The sequence below is a fragment of the Ammospiza nelsoni genome, chromosome 6, assembly GCF_027579445.1.
Source record: "Ammospiza nelsoni isolate bAmmNel1 chromosome 6, bAmmNel1.pri, whole genome shotgun sequence".
Taxonomy (NCBI): Eukaryota; Metazoa; Chordata; class Aves; order Passeriformes; family Passerellidae; genus Ammospiza; species Ammospiza nelsoni.
The window spans coordinates 12,525,095-12,548,528 of NC_080638.1; the positions used below are offsets into that span (position 1 = coordinate 12,525,095).

General features: G+C 66.0%; 2 protein-coding genes across 2 annotated transcripts; one reads left to right on the top strand and one right to left on the bottom strand.

Moving 5' to 3' along the window:
- Positions 1-214: 214 nt before the first annotated feature.
- On the bottom strand, positions 215-2,441 carry AIP (aryl hydrocarbon receptor interacting protein). Its single transcript, XM_059473450.1, has 6 exons — positions 2,271-2,441; positions 1,962-2,141; positions 1,599-1,787; positions 1,244-1,420; positions 1,016-1,157; positions 215-927 (listed from the first exon to the last, which is right to left on the bottom strand). The coding sequence occupies exons 1-6, from the start codon at positions 2,367-2,369 to the stop codon at positions 722-724; spliced, it is 993 nt and encodes a 330-aa protein (XP_059329433.1). The 5' UTR covers positions 2,370-2,441; the 3' UTR covers positions 215-721.
- Positions 2,442-3,819: 1,378 nt separating this feature from the next.
- On the top strand, positions 3,820-23,399 carry LOC132074265 (uncharacterized). The gene is made up of 47 exons (XM_059473937.1): positions 3,820-4,126; positions 4,170-4,333; positions 4,456-4,567; positions 4,639-4,959; positions 5,048-5,368; positions 5,443-5,745; positions 5,819-6,133; positions 6,254-6,610; positions 6,685-6,993; positions 7,081-7,455; positions 7,537-7,674; positions 7,818-7,913; positions 8,126-8,209; positions 8,444-8,584; positions 8,768-8,850; positions 9,495-9,724; positions 10,144-10,410; positions 10,915-11,246; positions 11,290-11,453; positions 11,576-11,687; positions 11,759-12,079; positions 12,168-12,488; positions 12,563-12,865; positions 12,939-13,253; positions 13,374-13,742; positions 13,817-14,125; positions 14,213-14,587; positions 14,669-14,806; positions 14,950-15,045; positions 15,259-15,342; positions 15,577-15,717; positions 15,901-15,983; positions 16,628-16,857; positions 17,277-17,539; positions 17,989-18,378; positions 18,891-19,211; positions 19,300-19,620; positions 19,695-19,997; positions 20,071-20,385; positions 20,519-20,902; positions 20,978-21,286; positions 21,374-21,733; positions 21,830-21,967; positions 22,108-22,203; positions 22,417-22,500; positions 22,735-22,875; positions 23,059-23,399. The coding sequence occupies exons 1-47, from the start codon at positions 3,820-3,822 to the stop codon at positions 23,172-23,174; spliced, it is 11,157 nt and encodes a 3,718-aa protein (XP_059329920.1). The 3' UTR covers positions 23,175-23,399.
- Positions 23,400-23,434: the final 35 nt, after the last annotated feature.

The window sequence follows — 23,434 nt, forward strand, 5'->3', positions numbered from 1 at the left end:
CTGTGCTTGTGGCTGCAGGGTTCCCATCCACTGGAAAAGCCCTGGGGAGCCTCCAGGGACACCATGTCCCACAGGGAGATGGCTGTGGGGCACAGCAGTTGGGTCACAAGCAATTTAGGGCAGGGAAAAGAGCCTGGGCTGTGTGGGCTGTGCCGATGCTGATACCTTCCCCCTCTCCAATTTGGTTTCCCCTCATTCTACCTCTAGCAGCAAATTTTTGTAGTGACCAGGGGGTGTGACTGGTTTTACTTCAGTTTATCTTGGCATAGCATGATCAGATTTATAGAGATAGCAGAAACAAGCTGTTACTCTATATAAAATATTCCCGACACTGACATGACAAGAGGAGACACCGGGTAGGGATGATAGCAGCAGCCTGGATAAGTGACAATGGCGTGGCATGGAGAACAGGCATGAACGGGTTGGAGCTGGGGCTGAGGCTCAGTGCCGCCCTTCCATGGCCACCAGAAAGTATAAAAACATCAAATAAGTGATAAAAGTTGGCAGGAAGCAGCAGGCTCTTGTCACCCACGTATCCCTGGCGTGATGATAAGCCCTGGCTGTGTCCCCAGGCTGTGGCGAGCTCCGGGGCCATTTCCACTGACTTCAAATAAGTAAAATCTGTATTAAACATTAATAAACATCCATGACCATTCCACATGTGGAATATCTAAAAGAACCTGTCCCAAGAGCACTGGGCTCTCCCTTGCAGCCACGGACTCTACTGGGAGAAGATGCCCTTAAAGCGGATCTTGTCCTCGGCGTCCTTCTCCCGCAGCCGCGCTTCCAGGCTCCGCAGCTCCTTGGACACCACGGGGCGCAGCGAGGGGTCGAGCGCCAGGACTTTGGCAAAGTCAGCCTGAGCCTCAGCCACGTTCCACACGGCTGCGTGGGCCTTGCCCCGCTTGAAGTAGGCCTTGACATTGTCTGTGGGGAGAGAGCCGGGGTCAGCGGAGGGTTGGGGGTGTGTCCTGGTGCCCTCCAGGGCCACCTGGGGTAGCTCGTGGCTCCTTACCCTCGTACTTGTTGAGGATGGAGGAGCAGTGGTCCAGCACCTCGTAGTACTCCTCACACTGCAGCTTGCACTGGCAATAGTTTAAGAGCAGGGGTGTGATCTTCTGGTCGAGCTCAATCCAGTCTGGAGAGCCTGGCTGTTCCTGTGGCAGACAGAGCAGAGAGAGTGAGGGGCAGCTCTCAAGCCCTGCATTCTCAAGGATGCCTGTGTGTATCTGGGGAGACCCACCTTCATCTGCAGGTTCTTGAGACAGGCAATGGCATCGTAGTATTTGGCAGCTGCCTCAGACACCTTGCCCTGACGGTACAGCTCGTTGCCTTCCTTGTGGATCTGGGGCACAGCCTGGAGCTTCTCCTCATCTGTCATGGCCCATGGGTCCTGCTGGTAGGAGCCGGGTGGCTCCACCTGCCAGTACCCCATCATGCAATCAGAGAACAGGATCATGGAATCGTTCAGGTTGGAGAAGACCTCTAGAGTTCTCGAGTCCTGCACTGTCAGGGCCTCTACTAAACTACATCCCACATGCCACATCTGTGTGTCTTCTGGACACTTTCACCCCGAGCTCCCCATGCCGGCACCTCACCTTCAGCACCTCGATGTCAAAGATGAGGGGCTGGGGGTTCTTCTGGAGCTCGTCGAGGTCGGGGTACCCCAGGGAGTAGTGCTCGTGCATCTGGGCGATGCTGCAGCAGTGCCGCTGCCCCTCCAGCGGGTCCTTCCCTGCTGCGATGTTCCGCAGGCTCTTGGACACCAGTGGGTAAAGCACCACGTGCTGCGGGAGGGAAGGGAGCCGGAATTTGAGGAGGGCAGGGGGAAAGACATAAGGATGCTCCAGCCTCGAACCGCACGCCTAGAGCGCACTGGGGGTCACGCCACCCGCGCCCACCACACGAAGTCACCGCCCACTGCACAGACCACGCCCCCGGCAGGTCCCGGGCCCGCCCACCTTGGTGTCGCAGCGGAAGCGTGCGCGCTCGCCGGGCCGCATGGTTCGCAGCGCCGCTTCCCACACCGGCAGCTTGAACTTTTTCCCGGCGATGAGCTCCATGGGCTTCCCCCGCGCCCTGCTGTCGTCCACCGGCGTCTCCTCATCGCCGCACCGCAGCGTCCGGTAGTGGAAAGTGGCCTGAAGGAGCAGGAGGAGCCCGTGGCGTCACCATGGCGAAGGAGGCGGGGGGGGGGGCGCATGCGCGCCTGCCCCGCCGCGTTCCGCTTCCCACATCCCCCACCCCGCCCGTTCCCCCGCAGACCTGACCTTGGTGCCGTCGCGGAAGTCTGGCAGCGGCCCGGTGCCCTCCCGCAGCACCTCCTTGTCCACGCCGTCCGCCCGCAGCTGCTCGACTTGCTGCGCCATCGCGCCCGCTCCGCCCGCGCCGCCAGCCCTGGCTCGGCCGCCTCCGCCGCCGCTCGGTTCTTTCCGGATCGTCGCGGCTGCGCGGGGCTCCCCCTGCCGGCCCGGGGGTGGCGCTGCGGGGCGGGGGCTCCGGGAATGGGGCGTGGTCACAGGGACGGGGGGCGTGTCCAGCAGGGGCAGCCGCGCACGCGGTTCCCACGTCGTTCTCCTGGTTTCCCGTCTCCCCCCACCTTCCTGGGCTGTCATTCCAGGAGACGCGGCAGGCGTTCCGGAATGAAACCTCCTGTGGCACTTTGCCGCCTGCATGCAAAGGCCGCGGTGTAGAGCGGGAGGTTGATAATGTCGCGGAGACCCGCTGTGAGGGTTCCCGCCCGCCGCGGGGAGAGCGCAGCCGGATCGTCCCCTCCCGGCAGCCCCGGCTGGGTCTGCGTGCGGGCAGGAAGGACAGGCAGCCGCAGCAGCGCCGTGCGAAACCCTAGGGGCGACACCTCAGGGCTAAACAGGGTTTAGGGCAGCTCACAAGATGTCCTGCGGTGACACGAGGACACTGGCAGGTGGCAGGTCCCCAGTCCCACAGAAAGGCTGGTGGCTCATGGCGGTTGTGAAAAATGCGTATTTTATGATTGGCTATTCGCAAATATTAAAATGAATATTAGATGTGTTGTGTTAAAAAGTAATGCTGTATTAATTCTCTTAAGTAGTGTGTGAAATATAGTTTTAGGTTATAAAAAATATTAAAATAGAAACTATGCTATATGGGATACTTTTTTTTTTGTGAAGAAAGGATTTGCAGGGTGATGCAGTCACAGGACACCTAACTCTTTCACGGAAGAATAATTTATTGCCTTCTTATCAGAAGAAACTAACTTCTTCCCGCCTCGAAGGCGCTGTTAGGATTCGGAGGAAGAAGTTGACGATGACCAGACAGAATGCTGTAATTGAATGGAATTTATGCATCATGTATGAAGTGTAGGAATATGCAACAGGCTGTTGGTTTTAAGGGTTAATCCTTTGTTAACGGGTGTCCTTTTTCGGGCTCGTGCTGCCCAGTAAAAGATACCCGGACGTCCGTAAATTTTGTCTCTATTGTCTCATATTGTCCTAATTCAAATTGTCTAAATTATTATTACTCTAATTGTATTACTATTTTTATAACCATTTTATTACTATTACACTTTTAAAATTTTAAAAACAAGTGACTGGCGTTTTTCACAGCGGTGACTACGCTGCTGCAGGAGTGACTCTGTAGGGAGTAGGCTGTTCTGCTGGCACTGTCACTGCTCAGCACTGCTGCGGGTGGCTCAGACCCACTGTCACCCTCACAAACAGCCGAGAACTCAAGAGAGCTCCTGCTCCCCCCTCTTACACCCCTTATTTTCGGTGGTGCTTGATCCAAGATAACGCAGGTGGGTCCCCACAAAATCAAGTGGGCTCTGTGCCCCCCCCCGGAATGTGGCTTCATCGCGAGGCAGAACCGGCGGCGGAGGCGCGGCGCTGTCGGCGGCAGCGCAGGTGTCGGGAGGAGCGTGCGGTCGCTGGCGAGGCCGAGAGCCGCCGGGGGGTGACCGCCTCCTTCCTGCCCTGGGGCGAGGCGAGCGCGGGGCCGCAGCTGCGGCAGCAGCGCCATGTGGCAGCGCCGCCGCGAGGGACCGGGCAGCTGGCAGCCCCGCCGAGAGCCGGGGGCTGCTGCCACCCCCCCGGGGGCTCCGAGCCGCCGGGAGGGGAGCGCCCCGAGCGTGGGCCTTTGAGCTTTGCAGGTGCCTTGCCTAGAAGTGGTTCTGTGGATGCTGCTGTCGGTAGGATGTGGGCTGGAGCCCGTGCTCCCCGTCAGGGGGGCTCTGGACAGGCTCCAGCAGCAGCAGCGCTGGAGCCCCGGGGGATGCGGGAGGGGCCCCCGCAGGGCAGGTGCTGTGGGGGGGCTGTCTCCCCCCGGGGACATCCGGGTGGCAGCCCACTGTGGCGAGGTGTGTGACGGCAGAGGCGCAGGCGAGGCTCATATTTGGGCACGGAGCAGGTTATTGGAGGCCGCGGCCCCGCAGCCGGGAGATGAGGCGCCTGATAAAGGCTGCTCGCCCCGGTGCTGCAGCGTGCATTGGCTCGGGCGCTGGCAGAGGTGCCCTGGCTGCGCTGGCTGGGGCCGCTGGCCATGGGGCCGCTGCTGGCTCTGGGGCTGCTCGTGTGCGTGCGGCTGTGCGGGGGTGAGTGTCGGGCGGGCGGCAGCGGGGCCCGCGGCGGCGGCGGGCCCGGCTCAGCAGCCTCCGTGCCGCAGGCTCCGGGGAGCTGCGTCTGGTGGGCGGCGGCGGGCGCTGTGCCGGGCGCGTGGAGGTGAAGCACGGCGGTGAGTGGGGCTCCGTGTGCGCCTTCGACTTCGACTGGGAGGCTCGCTGGGCCGTGGTGGTGTGCCGGCAGCTGGGCTGCGGCCGGGTGGCCAGGGCGTCCCTGCACGCCCCGTTCGGGCCGGGCAGCGGGCGGATCTGGCTGCAGCCCTTCTTCTGCCGCGGCACCGAGGATGCGCTGGAGCAGTGTCCTAACTTCGGATGGGGACGGCATTTCTGCGGCCACGAGCGGGATGTGGGGGTGACCTGCACAGGTGAGGAGACACGCTGCCCGTGCTGGCACAGCCGCGTTGTGCTGGGGCACCGCGGGCTGGTCTGAGCCGTGCCGGTGCCCCTGTGCAGATGCCGTGGAGCTGAGGCTGGCGGGCGGCGGCAGTCCCTGTGCCGGGAGGGTGGAGGTGAAGCTGCAGGGCCACTGGGGCACAGTGGGAGACGACAGCTGGGACTTGGAGGACGCCGAGGTGGTTTGCCAGCAGCTGGGCTGTGGCTCGGCTTCCGCTACCTACTACACCGAGGAGCGCTTTGGTGTCGGGGACGGGTTTGTCAGCCTGGCCCTGGTGGACTGCAGAGGGGACGAGGCCACGCTCTGGGACTGTGAGATCCGTGGCTGGGGACCCTATAACGGCAGCGTCCATGGCTTGGACGCCGCCGTTGTCTGCCAAGGTAGGAGCTGGGCCTGGAGGCTTCAGGCTGTTCATGCACATCCCTTTGTCACTGGCCCTGCACTGCTCCCACAGGCTTTTCCCGGCTGGTTGGTGGCGATGGATCCTGTGCCGGGCGGCTGGAGGTGCGTCAGGGCCGGGCCTGGGTCGGTGTCTGTGAGGATCAGGTGGATATGAAGGTGTCCCAGGTGGTGTGCAGGGAGCTGGGCTGCGGTGAGGTGATCGCCATCGCCGGCAGTGGCCGTTTTGGGGCAGTGTCGGGATCGCTCTGGGACGGGGGTTTCCAGTGCAATGGCACCGAGCCCCGTCTCAGCGCCTGTGCCCGGCGTCCGGCCCAGAGCCCGGGCTGCAGCGGCCCTGGCAGCATCATCTGCTCCTGTAAGTGGCGGGGACAGCGGGGGCAGTTGGGGTCCCGGCACCAGCAGTGCTCTCAAGGCTGTTCCTGTGGCAGCCTACACGGGCTTCCGGCTGGGGAACGGCAGCTCGGGATGCTCCGGGCGAGTGGAGGTGGCAGTGAGGGGGACGTGGGGCTCCGTGTGCGCCAGCGAGTGGGACCTGGCCGATGCGCACGTCCTGTGCCGCCACGTGGGCTGCGGCCGCGCCCTCAGCGTGCTGCCGGGAGGCTCCTTCGGCAGCGGGGAGGGGCCGCTGCGGCCGGACGCCTTCGGCTGCAGCGGGAGCGAGCGGCACCCGGGCCAGTGCCCCGTGGCCGTGCTGGGGAAGCCGCCCTGTGCCCCCGGGAACGCCGCCGCCGTCAACTGCTCAGGTGGGTACGGGTGCTCTGTGAGGAGCCTTAAGGGCCTTTGGGACACTCCCAAAAGTGGAGATGGTTTGCGATGATGCACGCTTCTTTTTTGATAAAGTTCTCAGTGCTGCCATTTTACAGGCGCTGTTGAGTCCCTGCGGCTGGTGAAGGGTGAGACCCGGTGCGAGGGGTTTCTGGAGTCGAAGACAAGTAACGGGGCCTGGCGCCGTGTGCCAGGAGAGGTTTCGCTCCTACGGAATTTGAGCAATGTGTGCTGGAAGCTGGGCTGTGGAGGACTGGAGAACAGTGATGTTGTCCGTGGGAAGTCCTTATTGCGTGATATCAACGCGGTCAAGAGAAAAATCTTGGAAAGCGTGATCAAAGATATTGTGCACATGACCACTGATCTGACCGGTAGGAATATACCTGAGAATTATTACGGGGACATGACCACTGCACCAGCTGACGTCCCTCATGGGACCTACATTGTCTGCTCAGGTGGGTGTCCTGAGAGGGCTGGAGGTGCCGGTGCCCCAAGCAGCAACCCCAGGCCACTCGTTCCGTGCCCACAGGCAGCCTGCAGGTGAGGCTGGTGGGGAGCTCAGGGCGCTGTGCCGGGCGTGTGGAGGTCTATTCCGGTGGCAGCTGGAGCTGGGTGTGCCAGGAAGGCTGGGAGCTGCAGGACGCGGCCGTTGTGTGTCGGGAGCTGGGCTGTGGCGCGGCGCTGCAGGCCCCGGGCTGGGCGCGCTTGGGTGGCGGCCCGGGGCCGCTGTGGCCGTACAGCCCCGAGTGCTCCGGCTCCGAGGAGTCTCTGTGGGAGTGCGGGCGCACGGAACGGCGCGAGTGCGGGCGCGGCGGCGGGGCAGGGGCCGTGTGCTCAGGTGAGTGCGGGGCAGCCCCGGATCAGGGCCCGGCAGAGGCGCCGGGGGGTTCCTGGCCGTGCCGTGACCCCGCTGCCCCCCTTGCAGAGCAGCTCTCCGTGCAGCTGGCAGGGGGCCCTGGGCGCTGCCGGGGCTTCCTGGAGATGTTCCACAACAACACCTGGGGCCGCGTGTGCGCCAACGGAACCAGCAATGGCACCGCCGACACCGTCTGCCACCAACTGGGCTGTGGGCACCGGGGCTGGCTCACAGATATCTCCGCCCAGGAGCCGACCGAGGCCTGGCTGGCCTGGGTGGGCTGTGAGGACGGGACCCGCTTGCTCTGGCAGTGCCCGTCAGCACCCTGGCACCTGCAGAGCTGTGGCAGCCCAGGCGGGCATGCCTATGTGGAGTGTGAGGAGCACAGTGATGGCACCACTGAGGGACACACTACCCCATATCCGGAGGGTGCCACCAGCACAGGTAGCTCTGCCCGTGCCTGCATCCCCCAGAGCAGGCTGGCTGGGCTCTCCCTGGCCTCACTGCCTGCCTGTGTCCCCACAGGTGTCCCCAGAAGGCCGCCCCGGGCAGTGGCTGTGGGGTCTGTGCCCGTGCCCACTGTGCTATGCGTGGTGCTGGGGACGCTGCTGTGCCTGTCCCTGGGTGCCCTGGCCCTGCTGCTGTGCCGTGCCCGGCGCCGAGGTGGGTCCCGGTGGGTGGGGACAGTTTCGGTTTGGGGGATCCAGGGACACCAGGCCTGTAGAACAGCTGAGAAGGGGGCCAGGGGTGATCCCAGTTCCCCCAGAGTGCCCAGAGCCCCAGGTAAGTGCTGCATCTCCTTGCAGGCCCTAGCAGAGCTGCAGATGCCATCTCCAACGCTGTCTATGAGGAGCTGGATTACAAAGCCATGCCCGAGTACCAAGAGGTGCCCACTCCCCCAGGTGGGTGCAGCCCTTGTGCCCCAGCTGTGCCCGCAGTGAAGGCTCTGCCTGAGAGCCCCAGGGCAGCTGTGGCTCCTGGCGGCCCAGCAGGGGCTGCTGGCATGGGCTGTGGGTGTCCCTCGGTCCCAGAGCAGTCCCGCTCTGCAGTGCAAGGTTCTGTCACCGGCGGTGCCAGCTGAGGCCACCCCCAAGTCCCTGTTTATGCCCTGCAGGTTCCCTGTTGGAGGGATGGGTGAAGAAGCTGCCGTATGACACCGGGGACAGCGTGGAGGGGAGTGACACCGAGGCAGCCCCAGGTAGGGCCACAGGGCAGGAGGCCAGCAGGGAAAGCTGGGGACAGGGATAGACCCGGGCTGGGAGAGGCTGAGGGGACATTTCCCCCCTTATTAGTGTGTACTGAAACATCACCTGTCCCTGTAGGACACAAGGGCCTCCAGCTCGTGCCAAATTGGAAAGGCTGGAGGGGGTGACACAGCCTGAGCCCTGCCAGGGCCGCTGGTCACTGCCATGGACCCCTCTGCTTTTCCCAGATCTCCCTGCCCGGCCCGAGCAAGGACCCCCGGATGGCTACGACGATGTCCTGGATGTGGCCCAGGAGCCCCCCGCTGCCAGCACTGGGGACATCTCCGAGGGAGTGGCACGGCAGAGGTGGATCTGTGTGCTGCCCACAGGTGAGAGGGCTTCCGGCTGCCCTGTCCCCTGTGCAGAGCCACTCCATGGCAGGCTTTGGCTGTGGGGGCGGGCAGGGCCCCAGCAGCAGATCCATGGCTGCTGTGGCCAGAGCCCAGGCGGGGTCTGTCAGGGGGACATGGAGCTGCCTGCCCCCTCAGTCACCTTTCTGTGCTGTCCCCAAGGTGGCATCTACTCCCCTCCAAGTCACTCAGGAGCCACCAGGGAGCCCTCGGAACAGCCCCCTGGACACACGGACTATGATGATGTGGGCAGCAGCGCCCTGGGGACGTTGCCATGAGGATGTCCTGGCCATGCCACAGCCCTGGGGACACGTGTGTGGCAGTGTGGTGGGGCCCTGTCCCCAGGGAAGGCTGGCCCTGGCCACAGAGGTCAGCCCTCGCTGTCCAGTGCTGCAGAAAAAGAGCTCCTGTACAGGAATTATCTTTGATTTCAGTGTGATTTTCCCGTTTTTCCTATTAAAACCCGAACTGGTCAGAGAGTCATTCACAGACCAGGAACCTCATTTTGGCATGGTTACCTCTATAAAGGGTGTATCAACCATTCATTGGGGATACAGGGCAGGAACGGGAACCACAGACACATCCCTGGGAATGGTGGGCTGAGGGTGAATAGCCCAGGAGATTGCTGGGATTGCAGGGTCTTTATTTGGCACTGCCAAATGCATGCAACTGCTGCCACCAACAACGAGGGCAAAATGGAGGGGACAGGACCCAGATCCTGCCCCGCAGATGCAGCAGGATCTCCTCCCTGTGCCCCGAGGGTGGGGCAGGCTCAGCCCCACTCTCAGCACAGAGAGCCGGGCCAGGAGTGGCTCTGGTTGTTGGAAGGATGTTCCTAAAGGATGGGAGGTCTCCTGAAGGAGGACAGCGCCTTCCTGCCCCCCGGCAGCACCCTGCGGTGGCAGGGCAGCCGGGCCATGGCCCCGGCCTGCGGCACGTCGTGCTCCAGGAGGTTCCCGATGTTCAGGCCAGGCTGCAGGGCGCCCGGAGGGCGTCCAGTTCCTGCAGCAGGGCCTGGCTGAATCCGTCCGTGCTCAGCCTGGGCGTGGGGGAGGCAGGAGCAGAGGAGAAGGTGTTGGAGCTTGTGGGGAGGGAGGTGCTGCAGCGGCCGCGGTGCCGGTGCGGCCCTGCCTGTCCCGCGGCCTCCACTGCCCGGCTCGGGCATGCCGGGCATGGAAGGGGCCAGGGCTGGGCCCTGACTCACCCTAGGCTCCTCGGCGGGCAGGCGGGATGCCGGAGCTGCTGGCAGAGCTGCAGGACGCCCTGGGCTCGCAGCTCGTTGTCGCTCAGGTCCAGGCAGATGGGACGGGGCCCCTGCAGCAGCCGCGCAGCCAAGGCCGGGCAGGAGGCGCCCGCCAGCCGGCAGCTGCCCAGCCTGTGGGAGCGAGGGAAAGAGGGAAGGAGGGCTTTGGCCTCTGCTTGCTGAGCTGCTCCAGGTGGGAAGGGCGGAGCAGCGGCTGAGTTGCTCGCAGCAGCAGCCGGGGCTGCTGAGGCGGCAATACCGCAGCCCAATGTGAACCGTCGGTAAGAGCCCTCAGAGCCTCCTCAGGGCCCCGAGTTGTGTACGTGCACTCGGAGATCTCCCGTCCGCTGTGGCCGGGCCAGCAGGCAGCCACCCACCCAGGCAGTGCCCTCCGGTGCGGGCTCCGTGCGGTGCGTGCGTGTGTGAGCGGAGCAGGCCCGGACAGGGCCCGGTGCCGCGGGGCCCGGCAGCGCGGGGGGATGGGGCAGGGCAGCTCCTGCCGCCGCTGCACAGCGAGGGACCGGGACGTGGTGCCGGGCAGCAATGGCCGCGCTGCCGGTGCGTGGGCAGCAGCTGCAGTTCCAGCGGCTCCGTTTGCTCTGCGCGGGAGCCCGGGACGAGAGTCCGGGAGGTGCCGATCGTGTGCATAACAAAGGGCCGAGGAGAGCGAGATCCCGGCCAGGTGAGGGACACTGAGAGAGACAGCGGGAGAGGAAGATCGGGAGGAAGAGAGAGTTTAGAGTGGACTTTTTGTGCTTGGAATGTGAGAGGCTCAAAGCCCTCTTCCTTTGCCTGGGACAATCCTGGCACGCAGCAGCCGGGGCTGTTTGTGCTTTCCTGCGGCAGCAGCACTCGGATTCACAGAGGGAGTCACCCGCGGATGTGCCATGGGAAATCTGGAGTAGAACTGGTGAGGAAATGTGGGTTCTGAGTGTGTGGCCGTGGGTGTTTGGGGAACCTGCGGGGCCAGCGGGGATCAGTGGAGCCGCAGCTGTGAATGGTGTCAGTGCCATCGGCGCAAGCGGATCGCTGCGTAGGGAATGCGCTGCCGGAGAGTCTTGTGAAGGGTGAGCCCGGGACCTTTCCTGCCGTGCGCGGCTGGCGGGCTGCGGCGGCCCGGGGCGGCGGGGCCGGGGCGGCGGAGGCAGCGCAGGTGTCGGGAGGAGCGTGCGGTCGCTGGCGAGGCCGAGAGCCGCCGGGGGGTGACCGCCTCCTTCCTGCCCTGGGGCGAGGCGAGCGCGGGGCCGCAGCTGCGGCAGCAGCGCCATGTGGCAGCGCCGCCGCGAGGGACCGGGCAGCTGGCAGCCCCGCCGAGAGCCGGGGGCTGCTGCCACCCCCCCGGGGGCTCCGAGCCGCCGGGAGGGGAGCGCCCCGAGCGTGGGCCTTTGAGCTTTGCAGGTGCCTTGCCTAGAAGTGGTTCTGTGGATGCTGCTGTCGGTAGGATGTGGGCTGGAGCCCGTGCTCCCCGTCAGGGGGGCTCTGGACAGGCTCCAGCAGCAGCAGCGCTGGAGCCCCGGGGGATGCGGGAGGGGCCCCCGCAGGGCAGGTGCTGTGGGGGGGCTGTCTCCCCCCGGGGACATCCGGGTGGCAGCCCACTGTGGCGAGGTGTGTGACGGCAGAGGCGCAGGCGAGGCTCATATTTGGGCACGGAGCAGGTTATTGGAGGCCGCGGCCCCGCAGCCGGGAGATGAGGCGCCTGATAAAGGCTGCTCGCCCCGGTGCTGCAGCGTGCATTGGCTCGGGCGCTGGCAGAGGTGCCCTGGCTGCGCTGGCTGGGGCCGCTGGCCATGGGGCCGCTGCTGGCTCTGGGGCTGCTCGTGTGCGTGCGGCTGTGCGGGGGTGAGTGTCGGGCGGGCGGCAGCGGGGCCCGCGGCGGCGGCGGGCCCGGCTCAGCAGCCTCCGTGCCGCAGGCTCCGGGGAGCTGCGTCTGGTGGGCGGCGGCGGGCGCTGTGCCGGGCGCGTGGAGGTGAAGCACGGCGGTGAGTGGGGCTCCGTGTGCGCCTTCGACTTCGACTGGGAGGCTCGCTGGGCCGTGGTGGTGTGCCGGCAGCTGGGCTGCGGCCGGGTGGCCAGGGCGTCCCTGCACGCCCCGTTCGGGCCGGGCAGCGGGCGGATCTGGCTGCAGCCCTTCTTCTGCCGCGGCACCGAGGATGCGCTGGAGCAGTGTCCTAACTTCGGATGGGGACGGCATTTCTGCGGCCACGAGCGGGATGTGGGGGTGACCTGCACAGGTGAGGAGACACGCTGGCCGTGCTGGCACAGCCGCCTTGTGCTGGGGCACCGCGGGCTGGTCTGAGCCGTGCCGGTGCCCCTGTGCAGATGCCGTGGAGCTGAGGCTGGCGGGCGGCGGCAGTCCCTGTGCCGGGAGGGTGGAGGTGAAGCTGCAGGGCCACTGGGGCACAGTGGGAGACGACAGCTGGGACTTGGAGGACGCCGAGGTGGTTTGCCAGCAGCTGGGCTGTGGCTCGGCTTCCGCTACCTACTACACCGAGGAGCGCTTTGGTGTCGGGGACGGGTTTGTCAGCCTGGCCCTGGTGGACTGCAGAGGGGACGAGGCCACGCTCTGGGACTGTGAGATCCGTGGCTGGGGACCCTATAACGGCAGCGTCCATGGCTTGGACGCCGCCGTTGTCTGCCAAGGTAGGAGCTGGGCCTGGAGGCTTCAGGCTGTTCATGCACATCCCTTTGTCACTGGCCCTGCACTGCTCCCACAGGCTTTTCCCGGCTGGTTGGTGGCGATGGATCCTGTGCCGGGCGGCTGGAGGTGCGTCAGGGCCGGGCCTGGGTCGGTGTCTGTGAGGATCAGGTGGATATGAAGGTGTCCCAGGTGGTGTGCAGGGAGCTGGGCTGCGGTGAGGTGATCGCCATCGCCGGCAGTGGCCGTTTTGGGGCAGTGTCGGGATCGCTCTGGGACGGGGGTTTCCAGTGCAATGGCACCGAGCCCCGTCTCAGCGCCTGTGCCCGGCGTCCGGCCCAGAGCCCGGGCTGCAGCGGCCCTGGCAGCATCATCTGCTCCTGTAAGTGGCGGGGACAGCGGGGGCAGTTGGGGTCCCGGCACCAGCAGTGCTCTCAAGGCTGTTCCTGTGGCAGCCTACACGGGCTTCCGGCTGGGGAACGGCAGCTCGGGATGCTCCGGGCGAGTGGAGGTGGCAGTGAGGGGGACGTGGGGCTCCGTGTGCGCCAGCGAGTGGGACCTGGCCGATGCGCACGTCCTGTGCCGCCACGTGGGCTGCGGCCGCGCCCTCAGCGTGCTGCCGGGAGGCTCCTTCGGCAGCGGGGAGGGGCCGCCGCGGCCGGACGCCTTCGGCTGCAGCGGGAGCGAGCGGCACCCGGGCCAGTGCCCCGTGGCCGTGCTGGGGAAGCCGCCCTGTGCCCCCGGGAACGCCGCCGCCGTCAACTGCTCAGGTGGGTACGGGTGCTCTGTGAGGAGCCTTAAGGGCCTTTGGGACACTCCCAAAAGTGGAGATGGTTTGCGATGATGCACGCTTCTTTTTTGATAAAGTTCTCAGTGCTGCCATTTTACAGGCGCTGTTGAGTCCCTGCGGCTGGTGAAGGGTGAGACCCGGTGCGAGGGGTTTCTGGAGTCGAAGACAAGTAACGGGGCCTGGCGCCGTGTGCCAGGAGAGGTTTCGCTCCTACGGAATTTCAGCAATGTGTGTTGGAAGCTGGCCTGTGGAGGACTGGAGAAGAGTCATGGTGTCCCTGGGACGTCCATCCTGTGGAATATCGACAGGCAGGAGATGGGCATCTTGCAAACTGTGATCAAAGACATTGTGGAGATGACCACTGATCTGTCTACTCGGACCATATCGGAGGATTACTTTGGGAGTGATTACGGGGACATGACCACTGCACCAGCTGACGTCCCTCATGGGACCTACATTGTCTGCTCAGGTGGGTGTCCTGAGAGGGCTGGAGGTGCCGGTGCCCCAAGCAGCAACCCCAGGCCACTCGTTCCGTGCCCACAGGCAGCCTGCAGGTGAGGCTGGTGGGGAGCTCAGGGCGCTGTGCCGGGCGTGTGGAGGTCTATTCCGGTGGCAGCTGGAGCTGGGTGTGCCAGGAAGGCTGGGAGCTGCAGGACGCGGCCGTTGTGTGTCGGGAGCTGGGCTGTGGCGCGGCGCTGCAGGCCCCGGGCTGGGCGCGCTTAGGTGGCGGCCCGGGGCCGCTGTGGCCGTACAGCCCCGAGTGCTCCGGCTCCGAGGAGTCTCTGTGGGAGTGCGGGCGCACGGAACGGCGCGAGTGCGGGCGCGGCGGCGGGGCAGGGGCCGTGTGCTCAGGTGAGTGCGGGGCAGCCCCGGATCAGGGCCCGGCAGAGGCGCCGGGGGGTTCCTGGCCGTGCCGTGACCCCGCTGCCCCCCTTGCAGAGCAGCTCTCCGTGCGGCTGGCAGGGGGCCCTGGGCGCTGCCGGGGCTTCCTGGAGATGTTCCACAACAACACCTGGGGCCGCGTGTGCGCCAACGGAACCAGCAATGGCACCGCCGACACCGTCTGCCACCAACTGGGCTGTGGGCACCGGGGCTGGCTCACAGATATCTCCGCCCAGGAGCCGACCGAGGCCTGGCTGGCCTGGGTGGGCTGTGAGGACGGGACCCGCTCGCTCTGGCAGTGCCCGTCAGCACCCTGGCACCTGCAGAGCTGTGGCAGCCCAGGCGGGCATGCCTATGTGGAGTGTGAGGAGCACAGTGATGGCACCACTGAGGGACACACTACCCCATATCCGGAGGGTGCCACCAGCACAGGTAGCTCTGCCCGTGCCTGCATCCCCCAGAGCAGGCTGGCTGGGCTCTCCCTGGCCTCACTGCCTGCCTGTGTCCCCACAGGTGTCCCCAGAAGGCCGCCCCGGGCAGTGGCTGTGGGGTCTGTGCCCGTGCCCACTGTGCTGTGCGTGGTGCTGGGGACTCTGCTGTGCCTGTCCCTGGGTGCCCTGGCCCTGCTGCTGTGCCGTGCCCGGTGCCGAGGTGGGTCCCGGTGGGTGGGGACAGTTTCGGTTTGGGGGATCCAGGGACACCAGGCCTGTAGAACAGCTGAGAAGGGGGCCAGGGGTGATCCCGGTTCCCCCAGAGTGCCCAGAGCCCCAGGTAAGTGCTGCATCTCCTTGCAGGCCCTAGCAGAGCTGCAGATGCCATCTCCAACGCTGTCTATGAGGAGCTGGATTACAAAGCCATGCCCGAGTACCAAGAGGTGCCCACTCCCCCAGGTGGGTGCAGCCCTTGTGCCCCAGCTGTGCCCGCAGTGAAGGCTCTGCCTGAGAGCCCCAGGGCAGCTGTGGCTCCTGGCGGCCCAGCAGGGGCTGCTGGCCATGGGCTGTGGGTGTCCCTCGGTCCCAGAGCAGTCCCGCTCTGCAGTGCAAGGTTCTGTCACCGGCGGTGCCAGCTGAGGCCACCCCCAAGTCCCTGTTTATGCCCTGCAGGTTCCCTGTTGGAGGGATGGGTGAAGAAGCTGCCGTATGACACCGGGGACAGCGTGGAGGGGAGTGACACCGAGGCAGCCCCAGGTAGGGCCACAGGGCAGGAGGCCAGCAGGGAAAGCTGGGGACAGGGATAGACCCGGGCTGGGAGAGGCTGAGGGGACATTTCCCCCCTTATTAGTGTGTACTGAAACATCACCTGTCCCTGTAGGACACAAGGGCCTCCAGCTCGTGCCAAATTGGAAAGGCTGGAGGGGGTGACACAGCCTGAGCCCTGCCAGGGCCGCTGGTCACTGCCATGGACCCCTCTGCTTTTCCCAGATCTCCCTGCCCGGCCCGAGCAAGGACCCCCGGATGGCTACGACGATGTCCTGGATGTGGCCCAGGAGCCCCCCGCTGCCAGCACTGGGGACATCTCCGAGGGAGTGGCACGGCAGAGGTGGATCTGTGTGCTGCCCACAGGTGAGAGGGCTTCCGGCTGCCCTGTCCCCTGTGCAGAGCCACTCCATGGCAGGCTTTGGCTGTGGGGGCGGGCAGGGCCCCAGCAGCAGATCCATGGCTGCTGTGGCCAGAGCCCAGGTGGGGTCTGTCAGGGGGACATGGAGCTGCATGCCCCCTCAGTCACCTTTCTGTGCTGTCCCCAAGGTGGCATCTACTCCCCTCCAAGTCACTCAGGAGCCACCAGGGAGCCCTCGGAACAGCCCCCTGGACACACGGACTATGATGATGTGGGCAGCAGCGCCCTGGGGACGTTGCCATGAGGATGTCCTGGCCATGCCACAGCCCTGGGGACACGTGTGTGGCAGTGTGGTGGGGCCCTGTCCCCAGGGAAGGCTGGCCCTGGCCACAGAGGTCAGCCCTCACTGTCCAGTGCTGCAGAAAAAGAGCTCCTGTACAGGAATTATCTTTGATTTCAGTGTGATTTTCCCGTTTTTCCTATTAAAACCCGAACTGGTCAGAGAGTCATTCACAGACCAGGAACCTCATTTTGGCATGGTTACCTCTATAAAGGGTGTATCAACCATTCATTGGGGATACAGGGCAGGAACGGGAACCACAGACACATCCCTGGGAATGGTGGGCTGAGGGTGAATAGCCCAGGAGATTGCTGGGATTGCAGGGTCTTTATTTGGCACTGCCAAATGCATGCAACTGCTGCCACCAACAACGAGGGCAAAATGGAGGGGACAGGACCCAGATCCTGCCCCGCAGATGCAGCAGGATCTCCTCCCTGTGCCCCGAGGGTGGGGCAGGCTCAGCCCCACTCTCAGCACAGAGAGCCGGGCCAGGAGTGGCTCTGGTTGTTGGAAGGATGTTCCTAAAGGATGGGAGGTCTCCTGAAGGAGGACAGCGCCTTCCTGCCCCCCGGCAGCACCCCGCGGTGGCAGGGCAGCCGGGCCATGGCCCCGGCCTGCGGCACGTCGTGCTCCAGGAGGTTCCCGATGTTCAGGCCGGGCTGCAGGGCGCCCGGAGGGCGTCCAGTTCCTGCAGCAGGGCCTGGCTGAATCCGTCCGTGCTCAGCCTGGGCGTGGGGGAGGCAGGAGCAGAGGAGAAGGTGTTGGAGCTTGTGGGGAGGGAGGTGCTGCAGCGGCCGCGGTGCCGGTGTGGCCCTGCCTGTCCCGCGGCCTCCACTGCCCGGCTCGGGCATGCCGGGCATGGAAGGGGCCAGGGCTGGGCCCTGACTCACCCTAGGCTCCTCGGCGGGCAGGCGGGATGCCGGAGCTGCTGGCAGAGCTGCAGGACGCCCTGGGCTCGCAGCTCGTTGTCGCTCAGGTCCAGGCAGATGGGACGGGGCCCCTGCAGCAGCCGCGCAGCCAAGGCCGGGCAGGAGGCGCCCGCCAGCCGGCAGCTGCCCAGCCTGTGGGAGCGAGGGAAAGAGGGAAGGAGGGCTTTGGCCTCTGCTTGCTGAGCTGCTCCAGGTGGGAAGGGCGGAGCAGCGGCTGAGTTGCTCGCAGCAGCAGCCGGGGCTGCTGAGGCGGCAATACCGCAGCCCAATGTGAACCGTCGGTAAGAGCCCTCAGAGCCTCCTCAGGGCCCCGAGTTGTGTACGTGCACTCGGAGATCTCCCGTCCGCTGTGGCCGGGCCAGCAGGCAGCCACCCACCCAGGCAGTGCCCTCCGGTGCGGGCTCCGTGCGGTGCGTGCGTGTGTGAGCGGAGCAGGCCCGGACAGGGCCCGGTGCCGCGGGGCCCGGCAGCGCGGGGGGATGGGGCAGGGCAGCTCCTGCCGCCGCTGCACAGCGAGGGACCGGGACGTGGTGCCGGGCAGCAATGGCCGCGCTGCCGGTGCGTGGGCAGCAGCTGCAGTTCCAGCGGCTCCGTTTGCTCTGCGCGGGAGCCCGGGACGAGAGTCCGGGAGGTGCCGATCGTGTGCATAACAAAGGGCCGAGGAGAGCGAGATCCCGGCCAGGTGAGGGACACTGAGAGAGACAGCGGGAGAGGAAGATCGGGAGGAAGAGAGAGTTTAGAGTGGACTTTTTGTGCTTGGAATGTGAGAGGCTCAAAGCCCTCTTCCTTTGCCTGGGACAATCCTGGCACGCAGCAGCCGGGGCTGTTTGTGCTTTCCTGCGGCAGCAGCACTCGGATTCACAGAGGGAGTCACCCGCGGATGTGCCATGGGAAATCTGGAGTAGAACTGGTGAGGAAATGTGGGTTCTGAGTGTGTGGCCGTGGGTGTTTGGGGAACCTGCGGGGCCAGCGGGGATCAGTGGAGCCGCAGCTGTGAATGGTGTCAGTGCCATCGGCGCAAGCGGATCGCTGCGTAGGGAATGCGCTGCCGGAGAGTCTTGTGAAGGGTGAGCCCGGGACCTTTCCTGCCGTGCGCGGCTGGCGGGCTGCGGCGGCCCGGGGCGGCGGGGCCGGGGCGGCGGAGGCAGCGCAGGTGTCGGGAGGAGCGTGCGGTCGCTGGCGAGGCCGAGAGCCGCCGGGGGGTGACCGCCTCCTTCCTGCCCTGGGGCGAGGCGAGCGCGGGGCCGCAGCTGCGGCAGCAGCGCCATGTGGCAGCGCCGCCGCGAGGGACCGGGCAGCTGGCAGCCCCGCCGAGAGCCGGGGGCTGCTGCCACCCCCCGGGGGCTCCGAGCAGCCGGGAGGGGAGCGCCCCGAGCGTGGGCCTTTGAGCTTTGCAGGTGCCTTGCCTAGAAGTGGTTCTGTGGATGCTGCTGTCGGTAGGATGTGGGCTGGAGCCCGTGCTCCCCGTCAGGGGGGCTCTGGACAGGCTCCAGCAGCAGCAGCGCTGGAGCCCCGGGGGATGCGGGAGGGGCCCCCGCAGGGCAGGTGCTGTGGGGGGGCTGTCTCCCCCCGGGGACATCCGGGTGGCAGCCCACTGTGGCGAGGTGTGTGACGGCAGAGGCGCAGGCGAGGCTCATATTTGGGCACGGAGCAGGTTATTGGAGGCCGCGGCCCCGCAGCCGGGAGATGAGGCGCCTGATAAAGGCTGCTCGCCCCGGTGCTGCAGCGTGCATTGGCTCGGGCGCTGGCAGAGGTGCCCTGGCTGCGCTGGCTGGGGCCGCTGGCCATGGGGCCGCTGCTGGCTCTGGGGCTGCTCGTGTGCGTGCGGCTGTGCGGGGGTGAGTGTCGGGCGGGCGGCAGCGGGGCCCGCGGCGGCGGCGGGCCCGGCTCAGCAGCCTCCGTGCCGCAGGCTCCGGGGAGCTGCGTCTGGTGGGCGGCGGCGGGCGCTGTGCCGGGCGCGTGGAGGTGAAGCACGGCGGTGAGTGGGGCTCCGTGTGCGCCTTCGACTTCGACTGGGAGGCTCGCTGGGCCGTGGTGGTGTGCCGGCAGCTGGGCTGCGGCCGGGTGGCCAGGGCGTCCCTGCACGCCCCGTTCGGGCCGGGCAGCGGGCGGATCTGGCTGCAGCCCTTCTTCTGCCGCGGCACCGAGGATGCGCTGGAGCAGTGTCCTAACTTCGGATGGGGACGGCATTTCTGCGGCCACGAGCGGGATGTGGGGGTGACCTGCACAGGTGAGGGGATATGCTGCCCGTGCTGGCACAGCCGCCTTGTGCTGGGGCACCGCGGGCTGGTCTGAGCCGTGCCGGTGCCCCTGTGCAGATGCCGTGGAGCTGAGGCTGGCGGGCGGCGGCAGTCCCTGTGCCGGGAGGGTGGAGGTGAAGCTGCAGGGCCACTGGGGCACAGTGGGAGACGACAGCTGGGACTTGGAGGACGCCGAGGTGGTTTGCCAGCAGCTGGGCTGTGGCTCGGCTTCCGCTACCTACTACACCGAGGAGCGCTTTGGTGTCGGGGACGGGTTTGTCAGCCTGGCCCTGGTGGACTGCAGAGGGGACGAGGCCACGCTCTGGGACTGTGAGATCCGTGGCTGGGGACCCTATAACGGCAGCGTCCATGGCTTGGACGCCGCCGTTGTCTGCCAAGGTAGGAGCTGGGCCTGGAGGCTTCAGGCTGTTCATGCACATCCCTTTGTCACTGGCCCTGCACTGCTCCCACAGGCTTTTCCCGGCTGGTTGGTGGCGATGGATCCTGTGCCGGGCGGCTGGAGGTGCGTCAGGGCCGGGCCTGGGTCGGTGTCTGTGAGGATCAGGTGGATATGAAGGTGTCCCAGGTGGTGTGCAGGGAGCTGGGCTGCGGTGAGGTGATCGCCATCGCCGGCAGTGGCCGTTTTGGGGCAGTGTCGGGATCGCTCTGGGACGGGGGTTTCCAGTGCAATGGCACCGAGCCCCGTCTCAGCGCCTGTGCCCGGCGTCCGGCCCAGAGCCCGGGCTGCAGCGGCCCTGGCAGCATCATCTGCTCCTGTAAGTGGCGGGGACAGCGGGGGCAGTTGGGGTCCCGGCACCACCAGTGCTCTCAAGGCTGTTCCTGTGGCAGCCTACACGGGCTTCCGGCTGGGGAACGGCAGCTCGGGATGCTCCGGGCGAGTGGAGGTGGCAGTGAGGGGGACGTGGGGCTCCGTGTGCGCCAGCGAGTGGGACCTGGCCGATGCGCACGTCCTGTGCCGCCACGTGGGCTGCGGCCGCGCCCTCAGCGTGCTACCGGGAGGCTCCTTCGGCAGCGGGGAGGGGCCGCTGCGGCCGGACGCCTTCGGCTGCAGCGGGAGCGAGCGGCACCCGGGCCAGTGCCCCGTGGCCGTGCTGGGGAAGCCGCCCTGTGCCCCCGGGAACGCCGCCGCCGTCAACTGCTCAGGTGGTTAAGGGTGCTCTGTGAGGAGCCTTAAGGGTTTTTGGGACCCTGTTAAGAATTGTGAGCAGATATTTTGGACTGAAGTGCAGTGTGAATCAGGTGCCACAGCCGCATGGCTCTGCCGTTGATTCTGCAGGTGTTGGCTTCGTCGCGTCCCTGAGGCTGGTGGATGGTCAGAGCTTCTGTGATGGGCGGCTGGAGGAGAGCATAACCAGCCCAGCCTGGCGCCGTGTGCCTCTGGAGCAGTGGAAGTTATGGGATGTGTACATGGTGTGTGCGGTGCTGGGCTGTGGCCTTCCCAAGGACGTTTACACTGCCTTGGGTATGGCTCCTGTATTGAGCAGCAGCCGCAGCGAGGTGGACATCATTACTGAAGAGATGGACAGCATTTTGGGCATGGGCTCTGCGCTGACCAGCAGCCCTGAGGAGATGGATAACCAGCTGGAGGAGATGGGTGATGTCTCAGGAATGGGTCCTGCAGCGAACAGCAGCCTTGAGGAGATGATCATTGTCTGCTCAGGTGGGTATCCCAAGAAGGGCTGGAGGTGCCGGTGCCCCAAGCAGGAACCCCAGGCCACTCGTTCCGTGCCCACAGGCAGCCTGCAGGTGAGGCTGGTGGGGAGCTCAGGGCGCTGTGCCGGGCGTGTGGAGGTCTATTCCGGTGGCAGCTGGAGCTGGGTGTGCCAGGAAGGCTGGGAGCTGCAGGACGCGGCCGTTGTGTGCCGGGAGCTGGGCTGTGGCGCGGCGCTGCAGGCCCCGGGCTGGGCGCGCTTAGGTGGCGGCCCGGGGCCGCTGTGGCCGTACAGCCCCGAGTGCTCCGGCTCCGAGGAGTCTCTGTGGGAGTGCGGGCGCACGGAACGGCGCGAGTGCGGGCGCGGCGGCGGGGCAGGGGCCGTGTGCTCAGGTGAGTGCGGGGCAGCCCCGGATCAGGGCCCGGCAGAGGCGCCGGGGGGTTCCTGGCCGTGCCGTGACCCCGCTGCCCCCCTTGCAGAGCAGCTCTCCGTGCGGCTGGCAGGGGGCCCTGGGCGCTGCCGGGGCTTCCTGGAGGTCTCCTACAACGGCACCTGGGGCCGCGTGTGCGCCAACGGAACCAGCAATGGCACCGCCGACACCGTCTGCCACCAACTGGGCTGTGGGCACCGGGGCTGGCTCACAGCTGTCTCCGCCCAGGAGCCGACCGAGGCCTGGCTGGCCTGGGTGGGCTGTGAGGACGGGACCCGCTTGCTCTGGCAGTGCCCGTCAGCACCCTGGCACCTGCAGAGCTGTGGCAGCCCAGGCGGGCATGCCTATGTGGAGTGTGAGGAGCACAGTGATGGCACCACTGAGGGACACACTACCCCATATCCGGAGGGTGCCACCAGCACAGGTAGCTCTGCCCGTGCCTGCATCCCCCAGAGCAGGCTGGTTGGGCTCTCCCTGGCCTCACTGCCTGCCTGTGTCCCCACAGGTGTCCCCAGAAGGCTGCCCCGGGCAGTGGCTGTGGGGTCTGTGCCCGTGCCCACTGTGCTGTGCGTGGTGCTGGGGACGCTGCTGTGCCTGTCCCTGGGTGCCCTGGCCCTGCTGCTGTGCCGTGCCCGGCGCCGAGGTGGGTCCCGGTGGGTGGGGGTGGGGACAGATCCCGTTTGGGGGGTCCCGGGGCCCCAGCCCTGCAGAAAAGCTCAGAAGGGGGCCAGGGGTGATCCCGGTGTCCCGAGAGCCCCAGGTAAGTGCTGCATCTCCTTGCAGGCCCTGGCAGAGCTGCAGATGCCATCTCCAACGCTGTCTACGAGGAGCTGGATTACAAAGCCATGCCCGAGTACCAGGAGGTGCCCACTCCCCCAGGTGGGTGCAGCCCTTGTGCCCCAGCTGTGCCCGCAGTGAAGGCTCTGCCTGAGAGCCCCAGGGCAGCTGTGGCTCCTGGCGGCCCAGCAGGGGCTGCTGGCCATGGGCTGTGGGTGTCCCTCGGTCCCAGAGCAGCCCTGCTCTGCAGTGCAAGGTTCTGTCACCGGCGGTGCCAGCTGAGGCCACCCCCAAGTCCCTGTTTATGCCCTGCAGGTTCCCTGTTGGAGGGATGGGTGAAGAAGCTGCCGTATGACACTGGGGACAGCGTGGAGGGGAGTGACACCGAGGCAGCCCCAGGTAGGGCCACAGGGCAGGAGGCCAGCAGGGAAAGCTGGGGACAGGGATAGACCCGGGCTGGGAGAGGCTGAGGGGACATTTCCCCCCTTATTAGTGTGTACTGAAACATCACCTGTCCCTGTAGGACACAAGGGCCTCCAGCTCGTGCCAAATTGGAAAGGCTGGAGGAGGTGACACAGCCTGAGCCCTGCCAGGGCCGCTGGTCACTGCCATGGACCCCTCTGCTTTTCCCAGATCTCCCTGCCCGGCCCGAGCAAGGACCCCCGGATGGCTACGACGATGTCCTGGATGTGGCCCAGGAGCCCCCCGCTGCCAGCACTGGGGACATCTCCGAGGGAGTGGCACGGCAGAGGTGGATCTGTGTGCTGCCCACAGGTGAGAGGGCTCCCGGCTGCCCTGTCCCCTGTGCAGAGCCACTCCATGGCAGGCTTTGGCTGTGGGGGCGGGCAGGGCCCCAGCAGCAGATCCACGGCTGCTGTGGCCAGAGCCCAGGCGGGGTCTGTCAGGGGGACACGGAGCTGCATGCCCCCTCAGTCACCTTTCTGTGCTGTCCCCAAGGTGGCATCTACTCCCCTCCAAGTCACTCAGGAGCCACCAGGGAGCCCTCGGAACAGCCCCCTGGACACACGGACTATGATGATGTGGGCAGCAGCGCCCTGGGGACGTTGCCATGAGGATGTCCTGGCCATGCCACAGCCCTGGGGACACGTGTGTGGCAGTGTGGTGGGGCCCTGTCCCCAGGGAAGGCTGGCCCTGGCCACAGAGGTCAGCCCTCGCTGTCCAGTGCTGCAGAAAAAGAGCTCCTGTACAGGGATTATCTTTGATTTCAGTGTGATTTTCCCTTTTTTCCTATTAAAACCCAAACTGGTCAGAGAGTCGTTCCCAGACCAGGAATCTCATTTTGGCATGGTTACCTCTATAAAGGGTGTGTCAA

Excerpts from the sequence above, each read along its gene's own strand:
- LOC132074265 (XM_059473937.1), top strand. The coding sequence starts at position 3,820 with ATGTGGCTTCATCGCGAGGCAGAACCGGCGGCGGAGGCGCGGCGCTGT. Across the intron at positions 9,725-10,143 it reads CTGCAGCGGCCGCGGTGCCG|AGCCTCCTCAGGGCCCCGAG; the intron begins GTGCGGCCCTGC and ends AAGAGCCCTCAG. Across the intron at positions 13,743-13,816 it reads GACCTACATTGTCTGCTCAG|GCAGCCTGCAGGTGAGGCTG; the intron begins GTGGGTGTCCTG and ends CCGTGCCCACAG.
- AIP (XM_059473450.1), bottom strand. The coding sequence starts at position 2,369 with ATGGCGCAGCAAGTCGAGCAGCTGCGGGCGGACGGCGTGGACAAGGAG. Across the intron at positions 1,788-1,961 it reads GCTTCCGCTGCGACACCAAG|CACGTGGTGCTTTACCCACT; the intron begins GTGGGCGGGCCC and ends TCCCTCCCGCAG. Across the intron at positions 1,158-1,243 it reads TCAAGAACCTGCAGATGAAG|GAACAGCCAGGCTCTCCAGA; the intron begins GTGGGTCTCCCC and ends TGTCTGCCACAG.